This window comes from Leptonotus elevatus, chromosome 9 (assembly GCF_054856555.1).
Source record: "Leptonotus elevatus isolate MCC_2025b chromosome 9, RoL_Lele_1.0, whole genome shotgun sequence".
Taxonomy (NCBI): Eukaryota; Metazoa; Chordata; class Actinopteri; order Syngnathiformes; family Syngnathidae; genus Leptonotus; species Leptonotus elevatus.
The window spans coordinates 24154459-24175319 of NC_141247.1; the positions used below are offsets into that span (position 1 = coordinate 24154459).

General features: G+C 39.7%; 4 protein-coding genes and 1 long non-coding RNA gene across 6 annotated transcripts in view; 4 read left to right on the forward strand and 1 right to left on the reverse strand.

Moving 5' to 3' along the window:
* Positions 1 to 1464, forward strand: part of adgrg4a (adhesion G protein-coupled receptor G4a) — an 18359-nt gene extending 16895 nt beyond the window's left edge. Inside the window, exons 28-29 of the mRNA XM_086085713.1 lie at positions 672 to 773; positions 847 to 1464. Of these exons, the coding sequence (XP_085941839.1) occupies positions 672 to 773; positions 847 to 977 (233 nt within the window). The 3' untranslated portion in view covers positions 978 to 1464. The remainder of the gene's footprint in view (positions 1 to 671; positions 774 to 846) is intronic.
* Positions 1 to 20615, reverse strand: part of LOC147168897 (uncharacterized) — a 23806-nt gene extending 3191 nt beyond the window's left edge. Inside the window, exons 1-6 of the long non-coding RNA XR_015096028.1 lie at positions 20435 to 20615; positions 18287 to 18453; positions 13108 to 13328; positions 9417 to 9498; positions 8017 to 8280; positions 3568 to 3778 (exon numbers count right to left, since the gene is read on the reverse strand). This is a non-coding gene — a long non-coding RNA (uncharacterized LOC147168897). The remainder of the gene's footprint in view (positions 1 to 3567; positions 3779 to 8016; positions 8281 to 9416; positions 9499 to 13107; positions 13329 to 18286; positions 18454 to 20434) is intronic.
* vgll1l (vestigial like family member 1-like) lies at positions 2138 to 7167 on the forward strand. Its single transcript, XM_086085742.1, has 3 exons — positions 2138 to 2385; positions 3615 to 3817; positions 4720 to 7167. The coding sequence occupies exons 2-3, from the start codon at positions 3628 to 3630 to the stop codon at positions 5133 to 5135; spliced, it is 606 nt and encodes a 201-aa protein (XP_085941868.1). The 5' UTR covers positions 2138 to 2385; positions 3615 to 3627; the 3' UTR covers positions 5136 to 7167.
* On the forward strand, positions 10687 to 15939 carry tmtops3a (teleost multiple tissue opsin 3a). The gene is made up of 4 exons (XM_086085736.1): positions 10687 to 11151; positions 12080 to 12408; positions 15119 to 15352; positions 15431 to 15939. Exons 1-4 carry the CDS (start codon positions 10770 to 10772, stop codon positions 15656 to 15658), a joined length of 1173 nt encoding a protein of 390 aa, XP_085941862.1. The 5' UTR covers positions 10687 to 10769; the 3' UTR covers positions 15659 to 15939.
* Positions 18225 to 20861, forward strand: part of cd40lg (CD40 ligand) — a 4581-nt gene continuing 1944 nt past the window's right edge. For both annotated transcript variants that reach the window (XM_086085740.1, XM_086085741.1), the window contains exons 1-3: positions 18225 to 18469; positions 19526 to 19550; positions 19946 to 20017. In XM_086085740.1, coding sequence (XP_085941866.1) covers positions 18272 to 18469; positions 19526 to 19550; positions 19946 to 20017 — 295 coding nt within the window. In that variant the 5' untranslated portion in view covers positions 18225 to 18271. The remainder of the gene's footprint in view (positions 18470 to 19525; positions 19551 to 19945; positions 20018 to 20861) is intronic.

Consider the following 20861-nt stretch of genomic DNA (forward strand, 5'->3'; position numbering starts at 1 on the left):
GTAGGCCTAAAAAGCAGGATTCAATCGGATTACCTGCAGCTACCTTGCAACGGCGGAGCCCAACCCGCGACACGCTTAAAAACGCTAACCAACGAGATTCAAAAAATTTAAATAAATAAATAAATGTGTAATAAATACAAAAAATAAATATATGAATAGAATTAAATATCAATCAATAAATAAAAACGCTCTGTTCGCCGATCCGCTCACTCTAGACAGTTTGCAACAGCGGAGCCCAACCCAAGACACGCTTAGGACCGCCCCCCTCATTTGAATAACATTTCGACCTGACAGCTTCTGCAGCATGAAATAAATAAATGTGAGAGCAGAGAAATTTTGTTTATTGATTGATATTTAATTCTCTCTCTCTCTCTCTCTCTCTCTCTCTGTTTTGTATTTATTTCGACATTTATTTTTTGAATTTTTTTTTTTTTTTTTTTTTACTTTTATTTATTTATTTAGGGATATATATATATAAATATATATATATACCTTTGTTGGATATTTACCACAATGAATTAATCACACCTTATGTTGAAAAAAAAAAAGCAACTGTGAGATGTGTGCTGTTTTTTTCTTTTCTTCTGAGTGTGATTTAAGGCGCGAGATGAAAATTGGACAGCTGTCTGCTTCATTGCGATAGCGGTAACGTTTTTTCTTTCTTCCCGCAGGGTTCTTTGTTTTTCTCTTCCATTGTGCGATGAAAGAAAACGTGAGGAAACAATGGCGCACGCATTTGTGTTGTGGCGCTTTAAGACTGGCCGAGCGTTCAGGTACTGGACTTTCCCCGGAGGAAACGAGTTCCGCACCGGGTGTGTAATTGAGGTCCGTGTTTTGTGTTTTCAGACTGGAGCGCGTCAGCGGGTGGTCACCGCCGGAAGGAGAAGCTTATTAACTCCGGCTCCTCCGTCAACACCTCCTCGCTCAGGAACATTTCGGAATCTGAAACGGGGACAGAAAACCGCAAGGGCGCGTAAGCAGGCCCTAACTTTTGATGCCTTCAACTTTGCGTTGCCGGGCGGAATTATCGAATTTCACTTAACTTTCATTTGTCCCATGAGATTTTTTTTTCTTTTTTACATGGTAGAATATATGTGCCTTGGTTCATTCAAAAGTCGGGAAACACAAAACATGAAATACAAGCAGCTTCATGTCTATAAAGAAAAGACAACCAAATGGAATGAAAATCCAGAACAAGATAATGATTGAATATTCTGGCAAATACACCAAATTGCAGCGTTAGCACACACGTAATTTACTCCAATCCCAGAATGAAATGCACTTCTTTTTCAGCATTCCGACGTTGTGCTCAATGATTCTAAATGTGAGTTCAAATGCAATGGAAGGATGAGTGAAAAGTTGTATTTTGATACTGCCTGTCTGCAAGCTGTGAAATATATTCACGTATACTTTACTTATTGTGTTGTGTGTTCATGTTTATCCTGCTATGGTAAAAAAAAAAAAAAAAAAGAAGCCAACATAATAAATAGCACCATGACTGATTTGTTGAGTTGTTACTATTAGTTGTATGCAATTAAAGGTTCACCTGGTTCTGCTTCAAAACATGAACAAACAAACGCTTGACTTTTCTCTTTATTTTGCCCTGATGCTTGACTCGTCCACTCGCTTTTCCCGATTTCTTGACAAACATGCTAATTTCTCCGATTCTTGCCTAACAGTACTGACTCTACGCCATTTCCCTTCGAACAAACGTTTCCCAGTCCTGACTAGCACGCTTGCTATTCCCTGATTTTTGTCTAACATACCCTTTCTGATATTTTAGTAACTCAGACTCAAACACATTTTTAACCTGATTTATACTGGTATACTTGCTATTCCCTGACTCTTGCCTTATATACGTTGACCCTTATTCTTGGCTAGCACAATTACTAAAAGTCACAACAAAAAAAAATGTGTACCCAAATATTTGACTAACATGATTGTTAATAGACTCTTGTCCAAAATATATATATAGTTTTCCATTTCTTTTCCTGGATTCACGCAGGCTTTCTCATTTGAATCAGTTATCGGCAGAGATGCTTGTTGTGTTTGGGGATTTTTTTTTCTGTTCATCTGCCTTGAATGTTTGGGATTCTGGCTGAACTTGCCGGATGACATTCTTTTCATAGTTGTGCATAACACGCTTCACACACCCTTTCACAAGCTTACATATCACATCATTGAGGGATGTGTTTGGACGCTGCACTATCGAAAAAGAAAAGAAAAAGAAAACTGCTGTTGCTATTTTTAACCCAATCAATGACGGACGGTTTAACGCGTAGCCGAGCAACAAAATCTTCCCGGAAATTTTGGCAGCTGCTCATGTAGGTAAACGCATCAAGTTTGCAGTCAAAGTTACGACGCACCCGTTGCTCACCTGGTCAGGTAAGACAATCGCAAATATGTATTTTCTATTGTTAATGTGATTGGATACAAAAAAAAAAAAGTACAACGTTAACCGTGACCATTTCTTTATTTGTACTTAAATCATCCCGCGCGGAAACTTTACACTTAATTCATGCTATTGTCAGTCGGTTAAACTTTTCCGAGGTTATCGTGACAAGAGTATGTGGCACGCGACGAAAAAAAATCATCTAATATGTGTGTGTAAAGTAAATGTTATACACTGAATATGATGTGCATATTTGTTTTCATTAGCACGTGACTTTCTTTACTGCCTTTTACAATGTGATGTTTGCGTAGTCTCATTTGACCTTAAGTTTAAATGAATTGTTTTATTTATTTATTTATCTTGCCCCTTCAGCAGGGCTGCGCGATGACACAAGTTTGAGCTTGTGGTGCTAGTAGTCGTAGTAGTACTTTTTAGAGCGTAAAGTGCTTACCACGGCGTAAAAAATGGACAAATGAAATAAAAACAAAGAAAGTACAATACATGTAAATAGATATACCAGGTGGAGCTGCTTGATAATGAAGAAAATATTCGATTAGGACGATCATTTGTTGTACACAAAAAAATGTAAACGTAAAAAATATGAAGACAAATAAATTATTTGAAACACTATAATTATGCAAGTTCCTTTTGGATTAAATTAGCTATTCTAAAAAATAAAAATAAAAAAAGTTGCCAATGTATACATTTAAACGTCTCAAACAAATCAAAATTAGCATGAATATTTGTATTTTATTTTTTATGATTATGCTGATTTTGTAATTGAATTTCAATTAATTGCACAGTCCTAGTTGCCAGGGTTAAGATCCAGATACAACAAAAACTAAAAACACTCTTTGAAAAAAGCTGAAAATAATATAATAATGAAACAATGTTTGGAAAATAATAAGAGAGACAGAAAAGATGCCTTTTCTTGTGATTTCTTATTAGCATTTGTGGTGTGATCTAATTCAGTTTTTGTTTTTGAAGGCCGACTTGATTAACATAGAATTCCCCCCCCCCCCCCCAATCTTTAAAAGGAGGGGGGCAGAGACTGTTGGTCGTGTTTACCAACCAAGATTTTCTTTAATGTCAAATATTTGCCTTGGCTCAAAAAAAGGTTGGAAAGCAGTAAAGAACAGAGTTTAAGACTGTAAAAAAAAAAAAAAAAGGTTCACCTGCATACACATATTTCCTAGCGCGTTTGTCCTTCTGTGGTTTTCAGTGCCGACTGAGCCATGGAGGACTGCATGGAGAGTCCGGTGCCCGTCAAGGTGGAGGGCCACTCCCGCAGCGTGATCCTCAGGTACTTCCGGGGCGACATCGGCAGCATGGTGGACGCCCACTTCATCCGCGCTCTCAGCAAAGACGCCAAGGACAACGCGCCGGCTGTCAAGGCCAAGAAAATGCGCAAAAACATCAAGTTAGGTAAGCGAGTTTGGGAAGGAAATGATGAAGGCATCGTCTCAATGTAGAAAAAATTTAAGTAGCAATTGAAAGTAAGTCAAAATTGTTGTCAGGCAACCACCCAAACAGGTTTCTAATTGCCAATGGGTGCCACAAGTTGCCAGCAAAGCACTACTTTTGTCTAAATGAAGCTCCTCAGCTCACGTCAACATAGTTCCGCAGCACAAACATGTCACTCGATTGTGCCAAAACGCGACTGCTGTCTAAATGAAAATGCTCGACTCACCTCAACATAACTAATTGGCTCCAAGATGCCACAAAATGTCGAAAAAAAACACTACTTTTGTCCAAATGAAGCTTCTCAACTAACTTCCAGGAAGTTCCCTGGCATCAAGATGCCAAAAAAGATGTCACAAAACACTACAATTTATCCTAGTTCCTTGGTACCAAGATCCAACACGATGTTGCCGTAGCACTACCTTTGTCTAAATTAAGCTACTGGAGTCACCTCAACATAGTTTGTTGGCATCAATTTGCCACCAGATGCACAAGCTTTGTCTAAAGTTGGCTCCTCAACTCACTTCAACATAGTTCCTTTGCAAACAAGATGTGAAATAGATGGCAGCAAAGCACTACTTTTATTGCTTTGGCTTGAGTATAGAAAAAGGAAATTGACTTTTTTTTTTTGCACATATTGACGGATATGCAACAACAAAAATGCCAAACTGAGAAGCAGCGGGGGTCCCTGTATTCACCATTTAAACTATTATAGACATTACTTGTGTTTTTTTTTTTTTGGGGGGGGGGGGTCATAACTTTTGGTCCAGTTAAGTGAAATTTCCTGTGGCAGATGATTACTAAGTAGTTGGGAATACACAACATAAGGGACCTGACGTTAATATGGACCGCTCGTTGCCCATCAGAGGAGAGCAGCGCCTGCCACGCCAACCTGGCCGAGCCCCCGCCGGTGGCGAGCCGCCACCCGTCCTTCGTCCCCGCCGACGTCCCCGCCGGGCCGTGGCACTCGTTCATCGGCAGGACCGGGGAGACGTCGGGCTTGCCGGCGGCGGAGTATTCGGCGGACGACCTGAGCTTGACGGGGCAGCAGTACGCCTCGTCGCTGCTCAATCTCCTGCACGCCGACCGCGCCGAGATGGTGCCGGGCGTGGCCTCCGGCTCCAAGGCGGAACATCTGGCCAACTGGATGGTGCCTCAAGGATTTAGAGACTCTGTGGAGCCCGCTGGAGGCTTTGAGCCTGGTAAGCCTTCGTATGCAATACAGCATGTGCCGTCAGGCTTTCTTGGTGGCTATCAAACCTTCCAAAATGGACATAATTAGAAGCATCATCCAAGTGAACGCCTTTGATGTCCCTGCTAATAAATGATGGCTACGTTGTTCTTGAACTGCGGTGCAAGCTGTACCTTGGTAGGTGAGCAAAATAATTTGCAATTAATTATTATGTTGTCATTTTTATTAACTCGTTCAAACCCAAAAAACGTGTAAATACGTTTTTTAATACTTTGCCCTTCACTCCCCAAAACGTACATACGGGGTTTTTTTTTTTGGTTTTTTTTGTCAATTCATTACATGTTCAAAATGAACTCCCAAAAAAATTATAAATACGTTCTATTTTAAATATTGCCATGGTCCCAAAAATGAATTAATGTTGTTTTTTTTTATGTTGTTTTATGCAAGAGCATACAGAAGGCTTTGATGCAGCTTCTGGTATGAAGAGGTGGCTTAAAGCAATGGGAGTTATTACAAAAAACGGCCAGCAGGTGGATAAGAGATCAACCAAGGCCATGTTGCAACAAACTCTTTCCCCCACTGTTATAAAAAGATTTGTGAATAATGATGAAACTTAGCAATATTCTAATGCTAATTGCTGCAAAATGCAAACGGATACAAATATACATTTTTCCTAAAGAAAGAAGAGACTCTGAACTTCCTTTTGGTAGGTGAAATAAATGTTTTTATAGCAATAGAACACAATATTCTGTGGGACTTGCAAAATCTGTCGAAATTCAGTGAAACAGCCAGGAGCGAAGGGGGTTGCTTCAGTGAAAATGGCTGCAAGTGAATGAGTTAAGCACACTGATGTGTCAATAAAAGAAACATAATAAACTAATTACTTTTCCCTAACTTAGTTCTTGTAAAGAGTAAAAAATAAATAAATGTTGAAAAAATAAAAACACATTTGTGCTCTTAACTTCACAATGTGTTTAAAAAAATTAATAAACTAAAATAAAAAAATAATATATATATATATATGTATATACAAATGATTTTGTTATTGTGACTAAAGGGCTTTTTTCTCTCTCAAAAAATAGCATTTTTTTTCATTCTTGTAGCAAAAAATGGTTGATATTAAGAATACGACGGGGTCCTTGCTTGGGGAAAAAGTTTCCCCTGGACCCAAAAAGTTTACCAATGAATCCTTGTCTTAACATATACAGCCACAAACTCATCTGGAATCAACACTTGCGGTCGACTATCTGACCACAATCGTCTCCACAGATGTTTGGACAATAAAATGTGACTTTTCCCCATTTTTGAAGCCCTTGAAACAACACCAATGCTGCTTCTTTACGGATGATCCCACTTGTGTCACATTCCCATTTATTATTAGCTCCTCTTGCGTCGTGTTTACTGTTCATGAGATCTTTCAATGTGCTCCATGTCCAAGTGTTAACTGTTCACTTTTTTAAATTCAAATCTGCACGCAAGAAAGCAATGAAATCGGCTTTCAGGATGGCCACGGCAAAAACGTGACATTCTATTTGAGCTGTCAAATAGCAGTATTTTTGCTTCTGCGTTAGTTTGTACTGCTTTATCTTGTTTATTTCCTACCTGCAGTAAGGTTGACACTGACAGTCTTTTTTTTTTTTTTTTGCAGTTGGGCAGATAGCTAAGAGCCCTCCAAATGAGAAGCAAAGTGTTTTTGCTTCAAGCTGTTTATTGTCATGTTCCTTCAAAGTACTTTTATTACTGTACCTGTACTGGAAAACTTTGCTCATGACTATTTCTCACTTTTTCACAAACACAGCAATAAGACATACAAACTGAACTTCCAACAATCCTCACAGGCATATACAGTACCGTATATTCTTTCTATTTTGTGGAAACAATTTTTACCTTTTAGTTTGCATCATCAGCAATTAGCTGTACCCCATGTTAAGCTGTGTAATATGTGCATCTTATAAACCAGTGCAGTTGAAGTTTTTTTTTTTTTTTTTACTATTATAGTGGATGTGATTTATATACTGGTGTGTTGAACTGACCAAATTTTACGGTACATTCCTGCAAAAAAAATGTCCCTATTTATATCAGAAAGCAGGTTCATGTCTAAATAAATAAAGTTTTACTGCGATATCTGTGACTTTGAACGTGTATGGCTTTAAAAGGCGGAGCCTGGCCTGGTGAGTGACGTGGGTGTCAGTGAATGAGAGTGTAGAGTTGGCTGGCTGTTAAGAGGCTAGCCTGAGGATTTGCTTTGACCTTTATTTGTAATTGGATAGTGCAAGTATTTTAATCAATCGGCGCAGCCTTAGTATTGTTGGAAAATTGAGTTTCCTTGGTGGGGGGGGTGGGGGGGGGTTATTTGCAAGAGTAACTGGATTTGTATATGCAAGGTTACTAATAAGACGCAATTTCCCTTATTAAAAGCCATTTTACAAGCAAATGGAAGATGTTTTTGTTACCAACTCAATCTTTAATTCAGTTTACACTAAATAGACTGAAGCTGACTAGGATGACATCATGTGTGTGTCGTCTCCATTAGGACAACTTCCGGACAAGAAAGACTTGTACTGGTCAAGCTGAGTCATCAGAAACTTTTGACGCTCTCTTTGCACTCATTGGCACTAACATGACTTCCGCACCTTAGCATACGGCGTCAGGAATGAACCAAACCTGTTAAGTGACTTTTTGCGGCTGGAAGGAAATAGTTTATTTTGCATCATCATCATCATCATCATCAGGATATGAAGCATTACCAGTAACGTGTGCCTCCGGGGTGGTGACATCAATTCAGCGCGCTTGTTTTGTGGTGCATTCTTCTTGGTAGTTTGTACAATAAAACAGCACATCAACTGTAAACTCATATATATATATAGCATATATTGGGGGGGGGGGGGGTAACCTACAATGTGGTGAAGCTGTGGTTTCCAAACTAAGAATATGCTGTATTCCTGTGGTAGAGTATACAATAGACACCCACCTTTTCACTTTTTTTCTTCTTCTTTGGACTGGATCTTGACAGCCTTTTCCCAGCCACTTACACGCTTGCCGAGTGTGATCCGCTAATTTGTGGAGTTGAATGGATACCAGCTGCTGCTGCATGGAGATCAATATCTCCATCATCATCATCACGCTTCGCTGAATGGCCACCATTTTATCACCTCCAGCAATGTGTCGGATGGAGATGGGCTTCAAATTGGGCCGTTATTTTGACACTCTTCATGATCAGCTTCCAACCCATTTTCTGCTTGACGGAGGACAAAGAGGAAGCTCATCATAACAGTGGACTGTTTCTCCCCCCCCCCCCCCCCCTCCCTTTCCCAACTCATCCGGGCTGCTTTCATTGTCGAAACCTTTTTGTGCCTTGTTTGGCTTTGTGAGACGGATTCTATTTGTAAGGTGTTGATATAGTTAGCGACTGCCACATTAAATGGATTTGCTCCATTTTAGTCGTATTAAAATCAAGGTCGGACTGTATTTGAACAGTCTTCATCTCATTTCTTGATATAACGTAGCATTCGCCTGCAACATAACTGCCTGAGTCATTTGTGATTTTTTTCGGGGGAAAAAACAAAAAATATCTATCTATCTATCCATCATCTTTTCTAAAAGGCAATTTTGTAAAAGCACTTCAATGTAACTTTTAGAATAAAGTGCTTCCTAATTGTATTCATTTTTATTCGCATAATGCCATGCCACTGAATATACAGTAATGGCTACGTAGGTATGAAGATTATTGCCATTGACATTCAACAATGTCACATGCACGAGTGTCAGTAGGAAGGCTGACGAGCCGAGTGGCTCAATTCAGCCAATATGCTTAAGAAAACACCTCATCTCATCTCTCGAATCTCCTGTGAAGAGCCTCCGCATCATCGTCTGATTATTTAAGATATTCTGCCGGGATTTCACTTTGACTTTAATAATGCATTTCTTTGCTCACTGTTGCCTTCCAATAGGTCATTTGTGTTTGTCTTGCACGGTACAGTATGCAGATGTCACTTTACATGCAAAAACCAGCATTGCGTTCACTTAAAATCAAATGCATGAGCCGTATGTTAGTCACAACTGTTGTGAATTATATAATATTGTGAACATGTCATTAAATGCATGACTTAACCACATTTTTTCATGTCATAATTATTTTTTTCTGGATTGCTAATGTCCAGAAAGCAGGGGTAATCTAAAAAATATATAGCAATTAATTTACACAAAGGGGCAAACAAGGTGCGTAGAGGACTCAAAATACTCAATTAACAAAGTCCAAAAGAAAGAAACATGACTACAATAATTTGACTAACAGCAGCAACACACAAACCAACAAAGACAAAGAAACCAGGGATCGAAATACCAACAAATTGACAAGACAATGAGGCTCACCTGGACAAGACGGGAATAGTTGGAGGGAGCTGATTGGTTGGCACAAGGAACAGGGCGGACCAGAGCAGGTAGAAACAAAAACCTGAGTAGACAGGACATGAAAACCTCCTGTAAAAATTGCTATTTTAGACAGTTTTCTAAATGAGTATGCAGGAAATAAGATTTTGACATTTCTTGCCAATGTATACGGCATGCAAGAATAAATGATCACATACAGAGGGTATTGTGAGCATAATCACAATGCAACCGGCATCAAAAACATAAAAAAAGGAGAGTAGGCAAACGCAAAAGCTCAAATCAGATATATTGAGGAGAGACTTTAACCTCTAAATTCATCTCATGCTGGGATACTTGACCTTACGTAAAAAGAGATTTCAGATCGATGCTCCATTGCTTATATCTGAAAATAACATATTATACCACCATGTTAAGTGGCGAGCACTCCTCATCCTTGCACGTGAGGAATACTGAAACAGCTTGTAGGTCAATGAGGGGGGGGGGGGGGGCACGTGTGGCTATTACAGCCCCCTGACAGCAAGCCAATAATGCTAATTGCACGGAGAAAATGCAAACTGCATGGACTGTATGGCTTATGCATGGAAATTTCAAATGCAAAATCCCCCCCCCCCCCTTTGTTATGCAGTTGCCATTTATACATACTGGATGCACACAAACCCCCGTGTTGGTGATTACCTTCACAATGTAAATATACGTCAGCCTACCGCTGCGACACCAAACGTATGAACCGGTCCACGGCAGAAAAAAGTTTGGGGAACACCATCCAACTTAATACACTTATGCAATTGAAACGAACTGTCAATAGTTCTTGTGGGGGAAAAAACCAAAGGCTATTTGTGTGTTTTTATTTGGATTTTTGGGACTTCACATATTAATACAAACAAGGTAACACTCGCAGGCGTATATTGTTTATCCTCTGCAAATAACAAATAATATAAAGTGCTTCTGCAGCGTTGTGTTGATCTCCCTGTATATGCACGTCTGTATTATAGTGAAACTTTTTTTTTTTTAATGTCAACTCTAGTTCGACAAATTGTCTTAAAAATCTCATAAGAAAAAAGTTATGCTCAGTAAATACTACTGCATTTAGTCATTTTTAGAGCAATGAAGCAAAACTGGATCATTTCCCACAGGGGACCTGATGACCACTCAGGAATCAATGCTCAAGCCGTGTGTGTGCGTGCGCGTGTGCGTGCGTGCGCACGCGCGCGCGCGTGTCATATAGCCTACATTATCGGGGCGCATGGCTGAAAGTGACACTCGTCTCTTTCACTCTCAAGTTGAGAGAGCATTGAGTTGCACAGACACAGGAGTCCGGACTCGCACCCACCCACAATGGTGGTCAACATACGCGTCCCCAGCAACTTCAGCACCGCGGACAGCGGACTCCCCCCGGGTCCCACGGACGGGAGCGCGCGCGGACCAGGCGGGACGGACGCTTCCGGCGGCTTGAGTCGCGGCGGCCACACGGCGGTGGCGGTTTGCCTCGGCGTCATCCTGGTGGCGGGGATCGTCAACAACTCACTAACGCTTCTGGTGTTCGCCCGGTTCCGGTGCTTGTGGACGCCCATTAACGTGATTCTGCTCAACATCAGCCTGAGCGACGTCCTGGTGTGCGTGTTCGGAACCCCGCTGAGCTTCGCCGCCAGCCTGCAAGGACGCTGGCTCATCGGGGAGTTCGGGTGCAGGTGGTACGGCTTTGCAAACTCCTTCTTCGGTGAGTTCCCTGTTTAGTACACGCAACTTTTACCGGGGCCACTTTGGGGGAATTCGGATCAAGTTCGGACGCGAGTAAACAATGAAATGCGAGCATGATGTAGCCACCGGATGATTATTGCCTTTTTTTTTTTTCTTTTTAGCTTTGTTTCATTCATCTATCCGCTTCCCCTCTAAAGATTGTTTAACTATTTGTTAAACTTATGTATCTCTTCAAATTAGTGGTTCATAAAAAAAATACATGTAAAAACAATCATGCACTTCCGCAAATCACATATAAGTCATATTTTGATTTCTCTTAGTAAGCCAATTAGTCAAGCTGAAGGCTAAAACTAAGTAAGTAACTAGTTCACCAGTTAGCTAGCTAGCAATCTTGCACATCCACAAATCATGTGCAGCAAGTAGTGTTTTCTCGAAATCAGCCAGTTAGTTAAATAGGGAGACAGGCTGGTAACTATAACTAACTAACTAATTATCTAGTCAATGTTGGGTAGCCAGTAAAGTTGCGCTTCAAATCACAGTATGACACGAAGCGACAAGTAATGTTTTGATTGTTCTTAGTTAGCCAATTAGTTAGCTAAATTACTATTTAACTAGTTAGCTACCTACCAAACAAATCAGACATAGGATTAGCGTTTTCATTGGGGGAAGTGCAAAATTGCTAGCTAGCTAACTGACTGACCGACAACCTAACTGTTTTGTTAGTTACCCCATCATTTAACAAAGGCATGTTTCTGTAAACTAGTGAGTGGCTAGTGCTAGCTAATTCATGGTTAGCACGACAGACCTGCCACCCTTTCCCCAACATAAGGTGTCACGATCTTCGTTCATAGACGCTGTTGTCGCCAAGCAAGCCAATTTAGATGCCATCGCGACCCAAAACAGCAGCAGCTCCCAACGCATGTGATCAGTCTCTTGTTCTTTTCCAGGGATTGTGTCCCTCGTGTCCTTGTCCGTCCTGTCATACGAGCGCTACACCACGGTGCTGCGTTCCTCCCAAGTGGACATGTCGGACTTCCGGAAGGCCTGGTTGTGCATCGGGGGCTGTTGGCTCTACGCCTTCTTCTGGACAGTGCCTCCGCTGCTGGGTTGGAGCAGCTACGGGCCCGAGGGTCCCGGGACCACGTGTTCGGTCCAGTGGCACCTGCAGTCGCCCAGCAGCATCTCTTACGTGCTGTGCCTCTTCATTTTCTGTCTGCTGCTCCCGCTTCTTCTCATGGTCTACTCTTACGGGCGCATCCTGGTCACCATCAGACGGGTGAGATCAGACACGCTCATTCAAAAGTACTACTGGTTACTGTACTTTAGTAAATTTAGCAGGTATGTGTACTTTGCTTGAGTATTTTTCTGATGCCTTTTTTGTGACCGGATATAAAAATGGGTATAACTGGGAGAAGAAAAAAAAATCTATTTTCTTTTGTACTAAAGTATATTTCAGTCTGTACTTCTTTAATTAAGAACAAGGGTTTTGTACGCAAGTATTTGTATATATACTTATTTAATATATACTTATATATGGCTATTTGATATTAACAGAATTTTTTTAAATTTAACTTGAAAGAAATATTTGCCGTATTTATTTTAATATGTAGACTTGTAGAGTACTTTTCTAGCTCTGTCCCACATTTATCTGCCAGTGCTCTGTTGACAATCTTCAAATACAACCACGTAACCGTCAGGAAGGAGGGCAATTTCTTCCCTAGGGGGTCTTCCTGCATTTACAAGGTCAACGACCCCCTCTGGTTTGGCGGTGACTCATGCGTGACTCCATGCGTCTTTCATAAATCCGGCAGTCACACAAATAAATCCTAATGAAGACTTGCCAAACGCCCCCCCCCCCCCCCCCCCCCCAGCTCACAAGCGCCATCAGTGAATCACTCCTGAGGTATTTTTAAGTCGGTTACTATTGGATACCTGCCCTTATGTAAGCGCCTCTATTTTCTAATAGCGTGCTCACCCGGGAAGTCATGAAAGAAGGTGGCGGGGGTCTTTGCAGACTTGATTACTGTACAGCCGGGGGGCTCAGTTTCCTTCGCAGCGAGAGTCCTCAGATCTCAGCCTCGGGCTTTTCTTAGAAACACGGCTATCAGACTGTAGACTTTCCGCTAGGCTCCTTCCTCATCACAGCTTGTTTACTTTTCTTTCGGGCCACTGAACTGGACACCTCATTAGGTTCACCTGAAATTAAAAGGGAAGTCAAGTTCAACCTTTTCTTTACAATATATTCTTGGCGCCCGCACTCAAAGACGATATTCTGATTAATATTGCACTTGTGGAAGGTGAACTAAGCAGAAAAAAATAATTGTTTTTATCAATATCATAAGGCGGCCAATTTGCCACTTCCTGTTGACTGAAAATGACATCACAGTGCCCAAGGGCTCAGGTAATGACTAATCACGGCACCCCTGTTTTCTGGGTTTGGTCATGCGACGTTAACAAGCTGAGCCCTTATTTGAGGAAAGTGGGAAGTCGGACATATTCCAGTTCCGGCCTCAAAGCATTCAACGTAAATGTTAACAACAAACATGGCTGACCTGATTCCGATAAATTGTTTGTCAGTCAAAATCACGTTTGGTTACGTAAAGTTACTTTTTACAAATAACTAATGTTATGATAATGTTTATAGCAGAGGTGTCAAATCTAGGTCCAGAAAGTAAAAACCCTGCCACAGTTTGGCTTTAGCCTCAGGTGCTAGTTAGCTAGCTCCCCAGCTTGCTCCAATGGTGCTCGTTTATCTGCTAGGGCTAGCTAGCTAGCTAGCTAGCTAGCTAGCACGAGGGGCTAAAGCCAAACTGTCGCAGGGTTTTTACTTTCTGGACCTGAATTCGCCACCTGTGGTTTATAGTCATGTAAATTATGCTTTGCCATTCACTGACTGTGTCTCTACGAAGTTCACCATTGTCTAGTGATAATTGTTTATGAATAATATCTCTATCATGAATGTGAGGTTTACTCAGCTGTTCAACGAATATAATCGCAGTTGATTGAAATGAGCCAAAGTTAAAAATGAATAAGGAGCACACAATAAGGTGAAGGCGTAATGTGGTACTTGACTCTACCACTAGATGGCACAAAAAGCCACTTGCTGACAAAGTAATTGTCACACATGGTTAAAGTGGAGGAAAATGTGTTTTACAGCAAAATTGCTATGTAATTGAATGCACTGTAATTTAAAATAAGACATTGACCATGCTCTATCTTAAAAATATATATATTTTAATCCACTCAAATAATAAACATGAAGGTGACGGTGTAATGTTGTACTTGACACTTCGACCACTAGATGGCACAAAAAGCTACTTGTTGACAAAATAATTGTCATACATGGTCAAGGTGGAGGAAAATTTGGTTTTACGGTAAAAAAAAATTGCTATGTAAATGAGTGCACTGTAATTTGAAGTAAAACATTGACCATGCTTTATCTTAAAAAAAAAAGTATTTTAATGCATTCAAATCATTAATAAACATTAATTTAGGGCTTTAATGGGTTTTTATAGGAAAAAAAGGGAATATGTAACCAAATATTTGCCTATTACAATATATATCTCCTTATTTATTATAAATTAATTTATTTTAAGAGATTTAAGATAGTCCTTTTAGTTTCAAATATGGTAATTGAAAACAAATTAGACTCTTATCTCAAGGCACCACTGACATGATCTTGACAAAGTGCAATTTCTGCAGAAATTGCGTGGGAATGCAAAGTAAGTAAATTGAAAGATAATTTATGTGAAAATTGCACATTTTTAATTGTAGTTAAATGACAAATGAATAAAAATAAAATTTGAACTGAAAATCTGTCTAAGGTGGGATTTAATGCATTTTAATAATCATTTCAGAGAAATGATAATCCATTTCCTGATATGATAGTCAGTTGGTATCGAACCATTGAATGTACTAAAATGTGGTCCAAAAAGCTTTGAGAATGGGTCTGCATGATTATTGTATGATTCGTTCTTGTTCCTCAGATGGGGAAGACCAACCCGCTGACGGCGCCGCGTCGAGAGCATCGCATCCTGAGGATGGTGTTGACCTTGGTGTCGTGCTACCTGCTGTGTTGGATGCCGTACGGCGTGGTGGCGCTCATGACCACCTTCGGCGGCTCGCGGCTGGTCACGCCCTCCACCAGCGTGGTGCCCTCCGTCCTGGCCAAGTTCAGCACCGTCGTCAACCCCGTCATCTACGTCTTCTTCAACAACCAGGTGGGAGCAACAGTTTTGATTTTCTTTTATCGTAAATAGATCATCGCTAATATTCCGTTTGTGTTTTGTTTGTCCTAGTTTTCTCAATGTCTCATGACCTTCGTGAAGTGCAAAGCGCGGCCGCTGTCGGTCCGAGAGGTGCGGCCCGGCCCGAGGTCACAGAGGTTATGCGACTTGTTCCCTGGCGGGCGCCGACGTCGCTCGCTCGGCAGCATTACCGACCACGGCCTTGGCGACAGCCGGCGTGCCCTCGTCGTCCGCTACACGCCGCAGCGGCCTGTCAATCTCAGGACTGACGTAAGGTGACCGGGCCAGTCAGTGGATTGTTTGACATCGGACCTCTACGCACGCGCTGTGAAGAAAATGGCGTGAGAAGTTGAAAGCGCACTCACGCTGTGCTCAAGAAGAAGTACCGGTATTTGAGAAGAGAAAAAAAAAAGACTGGGAAAAGTAGTACTGATTTAACTCCTACTTAAAATTAGTAGAGACTCTGAAAGGAACTCAAAGATGAATTTTTATTGTCATTTACTGTATATACTATACTTATTTTGATAACTATTACCTAAAATAATAAAACTTCTCTGCACACGAAATACGTTTCCTTCTTTTAGTAACCCTTTTCAAGTAGTGATAGACCGATACGATACCGATTTTTAGTAGTCAAGGAGGCCGATCATCGATATTTCAAGCCGATGTTTATTTACAGTAAAAGAGGAAATATGAGCATAAAAAAACAACTAAAACTTAACTCATTCACTCCCATCCATTTTCACTGAAGCAACCCCCTTCGCTCCCAGCCAGTTTACTGATATTGCAAGGCCCACAGAATATTGTGTTCTATTGCTATAAAACATGGAACCTACCAAAAGAAAGACTAAAGTCTATTTTTTTCATCAGGAAAAAAAGTAAATTTGTATCTGTTTCCGTTTTGGAGCAATTAGCATTATAATATAGCTAAGTTTCATCATTATTCACAAATCTGTTGAAAACACTGTGGAAAAGAGCTTGTTTGCAACATGGCTCTGGTTGATCTCTTATACTCTGCTGCCACCTGCTGGCCGTTTTTTGTAATAGCTACCATTGCTTTAAGTGCCCTCTTCAAGTCAGAGGCTGCATCAAAGCCTTCCGCTCTAGCATTAAAAAAATAATAATCAAAAAATAAAACAAAACTTATAAATACGTTTTGGGGACTGTGGGGAGATAAAAAATTAAAAAAAGGAGTTCCCAGTGTCATTATCATTTATTTTTTTATAAAGTGGAAATTTAAATATATTCATAAATGAAAAATTTCCTGTCGATAATCGGTCTATCCCTACTTTCAAGCGCAAATTATGATTACATCAGGATTTTTAAGGATTTTTTTTTTTTTAAGATTCATTCGTACATGAGAAAGCAACTAAATAACCTTCACTTACACTGACATGCAGGCACTCATGGCCAACAATGAGGCGCTCTAAAGAGGCAACAACAGCACTGAGCCCCGGTCCAGCTGTCAGATTTCACCCCATCTGGTGTTTTGTCACACCATGATGTCCGCACACTCACAGCCAACAATGAGGCGCTCTAAAGTTGCTATGCATTTTGGGGCTAGCTCGCTAACTGCATGTTGCAATGGTGGCATTTAACAACGGATAAAAATGACGGCAATTAGTTAAGTGAGGAGTAGCAACTCCAAAAATTGTGAAAAACTCAAATGTTGAGCGTAAGTTTCACGGCACAATTCAGCACAACATAATCATCGGTTTTGCACACTTATCTCGAACTGCACACAGGAAGTCTGCAGCACAGGTTCAAACGCACAACTTCGACTGTTGGACACGACACTGAACATTCACACGCGCTATGAAGCCAACAATGTGAGAAGAAAAAACGACTGGGGCGGTTTGAACGCCTCACTTTTCTTTCAACAGTTGTCTTGGTGGTAAGCATCAGGAGGGTCGTGTGGGCCCATGCTCCAATTTCAGCGTTTCACAAATGCCACAGTCGCCGCGTGGGCGCCCCAAATGGAGACAATCGGTCTCGCTAATACGCCGCAATGCGCTAATACTGTCGGCCTCAGCGAGCACTCCTGACCTGGTTCTCATAAGAATGTTGCGCACATAGCAAGGCGCCACATACCAAGCCAACAGTCGAACCTCCTGAACTCACTTTAGCAAGATAAGCACACGTCAGCAAAGCACTCATTTGGAGCCTTTTTTTATTTATTTTAAATTGCCCAAATCCTCAGATTTCAGCATATCAACAGTAATTGTTCACTTATTTATGTAGTAACTTCATGAAAAAAAAAAGAAGAACAAATATCTTCTGTGTTTAATCAAAATAAGACATTTGCAAACATCTGTTTTTACTTGTACCTTTTTTTTTTTATCACCATACAAATAGGGAATACGAAATAAACACCAATGATCGTTAATAAGCAGTAATCGGGTAAGAAAATGCTTTTGTAATACATTTGAATGCAAAACTAAAATGAATCCGATTAGTCGAGAGATTAATCGATTCTAAAAATATTCGATAGTGACAGTACTAATCTTAATGAAGCTCCTCAGCACACCTCAACATAATTCATTAACACAGGGATGCCACGAGATGACGGCAAAGCACTATTTTAGTCTTAACGAAACTCCTCAACTCAGTTCAAAATAGTTACACCAAAATGCCATAAGTGGTGACAAAAACTCCCAAATGGGAAAAATGCTTGACACTGCTGGAAATAAGCTAAGACAAGATCAACTTTTTAAAAATGACCAAAGCCGAGTTGATTTCTCACCTTGCCAGAGAGGAAATGCAAATGAGAGCAAACATTTTTTTTTTCCATCAAGAAGAAGAGGAGGGAAATATGACGCTGCAGCGGCGCTTGGCATATGACAGCGTGAAGCGTACGTGGATGCCACTTTGCGCTGGCACGTCTCCATTATAATGATCAACACGTACCACAGCAGCGTGCCGTCGCTCGCGCCGCCGCTGCCCCCGCGCCAGTCTCAGGTGCTCATCCAGCCTCGGGCCTCGTCTGTCGGCCGCAGCAAGACTCTGCTTCGCTCTCTTCTGGGGGTCGCGGTGCTGCATTTGCTGCTCACTGCGGGGGGATTCGCCTTCCTCTACTACACGGGCAGAACGGTAAAAAAAATAAATAAATAAGTAGTTGCTTTCAGTTTGGGAAACTTTCAAATTTTCAATGTATAGGTTTTCTCACTTCACACATTTCAGACTTCAGAATGACTTTTTCTCAGCGTCACATTTAAAGTGATCATGTACGAGTATAAACATTTTTCCTGAAGCGGTAATTGCTATATAAATATTTTTTTTTTTGATGAGCTCAGAAATACCATGGATTTTACATTTACCAACAGAAATATGCGACTGCGAAAGTCAAAGTAAATGCAATAATGTAAATGAATATACAATTATTACCGCACTACTGGACACTTTATATTGTTTAATGACTATGAATTTTAGTATTTATATTCTAAAGAGGCCTGTTCGCTGAAGGGGACAAATTCAAAGTGTATTTTTGCATACTTGGCCAATAGAGACAATGCAGATTCCAAAACTATCCTGTCTAAATATTTCAAGATAACATTAAATTGTAATCTAGAAATTATCTGGTTAAAAGCACTTTTAAAAAAAATAGGGAAAAAAAGGACATTTATAAAACTCCTTAAATTATGAACATGTATAAAAAATAGTGTATAAAAATGTTATATATACACTATATATAAATTATAATCAGTTCATAATTAGAAAAGGTATTGAATTAAAAATAAAGAAATTAAGTTTTACTTTTAAGTATTGTATTGCTTTTATATTCATATTTTGAAAAGATACTTCATTTAAGTTTTGTAATGTACGGTAATTTGTGGTCTGAAAGCACAATAAGATATAGCAAGATCAATTCATCAAGGGAAACATTCTTAACCATCCGTGGATGATGTTTACAGCGACACAATTTTTCCTCAATAGGCTCTGCATTTCTCGTGCCTTGCCACAAAAACAAATTACATTTCCATCAAAAAAAAAAAGAGTGTCTTTAGGAGGCATACATACTCTTAACATAGCGACCTACAGCCATGACACGTTAGTATTTTGAATTTAAACTTTCATTAAGATTGGAGGTGTGCCTAATTTTGGGACAACTCAATGACCTTTCGCATGTTCTGTCTTTCAATCCAACAGGAAAAGCCGCCACTATTATCTCAAGGTAGAGTATGTTTCTTTTGTTTCTTTTTGTCTTGTCTAAGATGAGCAAGGCCAGTGTTTCCCAACCTTTTATTGAGCCATGTCCAGAATAGTTAAAATAATAAAATAAAATGAAGTGTTGTGTGAATGATAACAAATGGACACACGGGTTTATTGTACCTTCTAACATCTAAACATTTAATTGTTCTGCTTGTCATTATACTTCACTGGCTTAAGTAGATTAACATGTTCTGTAGTAACTGAATACCATTTTTACGACCAATATAAATGAAATTGGATCATGCTGATTATTTCTCAAGGCACAGTGGTTGGGAATCACAGTTAGCCACATAAAGCTGGAGATATAATATATATGTACTGCAAAAACATGTACTATATGTTTTGTGTTGGTTGCAGCTACTTTTCAGCAAAGTTCTTCCAGAACGTTGGCCCGCATGATTGTGTCGAAGCGAACACACTTATCAACATGTAAGCAAAATGACCTTAACTGCTTTCTTTAATTCTTTATTGCGATGCATAGCTAGCCAACTCAATGTGCTTCACTTAGTAACAAAACATCAAAAAATCAAGGAATATTAACTTAAGACATTTAAAAGCAAAGTAAAGAAATCAAAAGTAATTTATTACGATTATTAAAAGAACGGACAGCGCAAGATTATTATTATTTTTTTTAAAATAAGGATTGTCTTAAAAATGAATGACTGACAATTTCGCTAGCTAAGAGTTAGCTAACGGCTAATTTGTTAACGCTTGCTATACTAGCTTACTTGTTGGTAGCTAGCTACGCACAAAATTGGATTGCTGTTCATTCTTCGTAATGCTAACATATGTTCTTCTAATATTGGACATAAAAGTATTTAGTAAGTTCGAACTTTTCTCACTGACCGTGTAGAAGAAATACAGGAGGAAAATGGCACGAGCTTGTCTCTCAAACTGGAGGAGCGAAGGCGGCGCACTGGAGCTTAATTAATGACATCTGCAGAGTTCAATCAAATATTATCACTTGGTTTGCATACAAAGATACAGATATTAGTAATAAAAAAATATATTTATTATGGAAACTTCATATTCACAAAGCCTTTTAAAAATTTGCTCGTGTTTTAAAGTATTTTTGATTGATATTAGATATAAGAAAGGTAAGATTTTGGAAATAAATTCTAATGTATTTGTTTAGTTGAAGTTTGTCAATTATTATATATATATATATATATATTTTTTTTTAAACTTAAGATTACATTTACATTTTTGTTTATGTAACATCGAACTGGAACGTGAGTGTTTGTACATATTTTTGTTGTTGGTTCTTATTGTT

Coding starts and splice junctions, on each gene's coding strand:
- vgll1l (XM_086085742.1), top strand. CDS start 3,628: ATGGAGGACTGCATGGAGAGTCCGGTGCCCGTCAAGGTGGAGGGCCAC. Junction 3,818..4,719: donor GCGCAAAAACATCAAGTTAG/GTAAGCGAGTTT, acceptor GTTGCCCATCAG/AGGAGAGCAGCGCCTGCCAC.
- tmtops3a (XM_086085736.1), top strand. CDS start 10,770: ATGGTGGTCAACATACGCGTCCCCAGCAACTTCAGCACCGCGGACAGC. Junction 11,152..12,079: donor CTTTGCAAACTCCTTCTTCG/GTGAGTTCCCTG, acceptor GTTCTTTTCCAG/GGATTGTGTCCCTCGTGTCC. Junction 15,353..15,430: donor ACGTCTTCTTCAACAACCAG/GTGGGAGCAACA, acceptor TGTTTGTCCTAG/TTTTCTCAATGTCTCATGAC.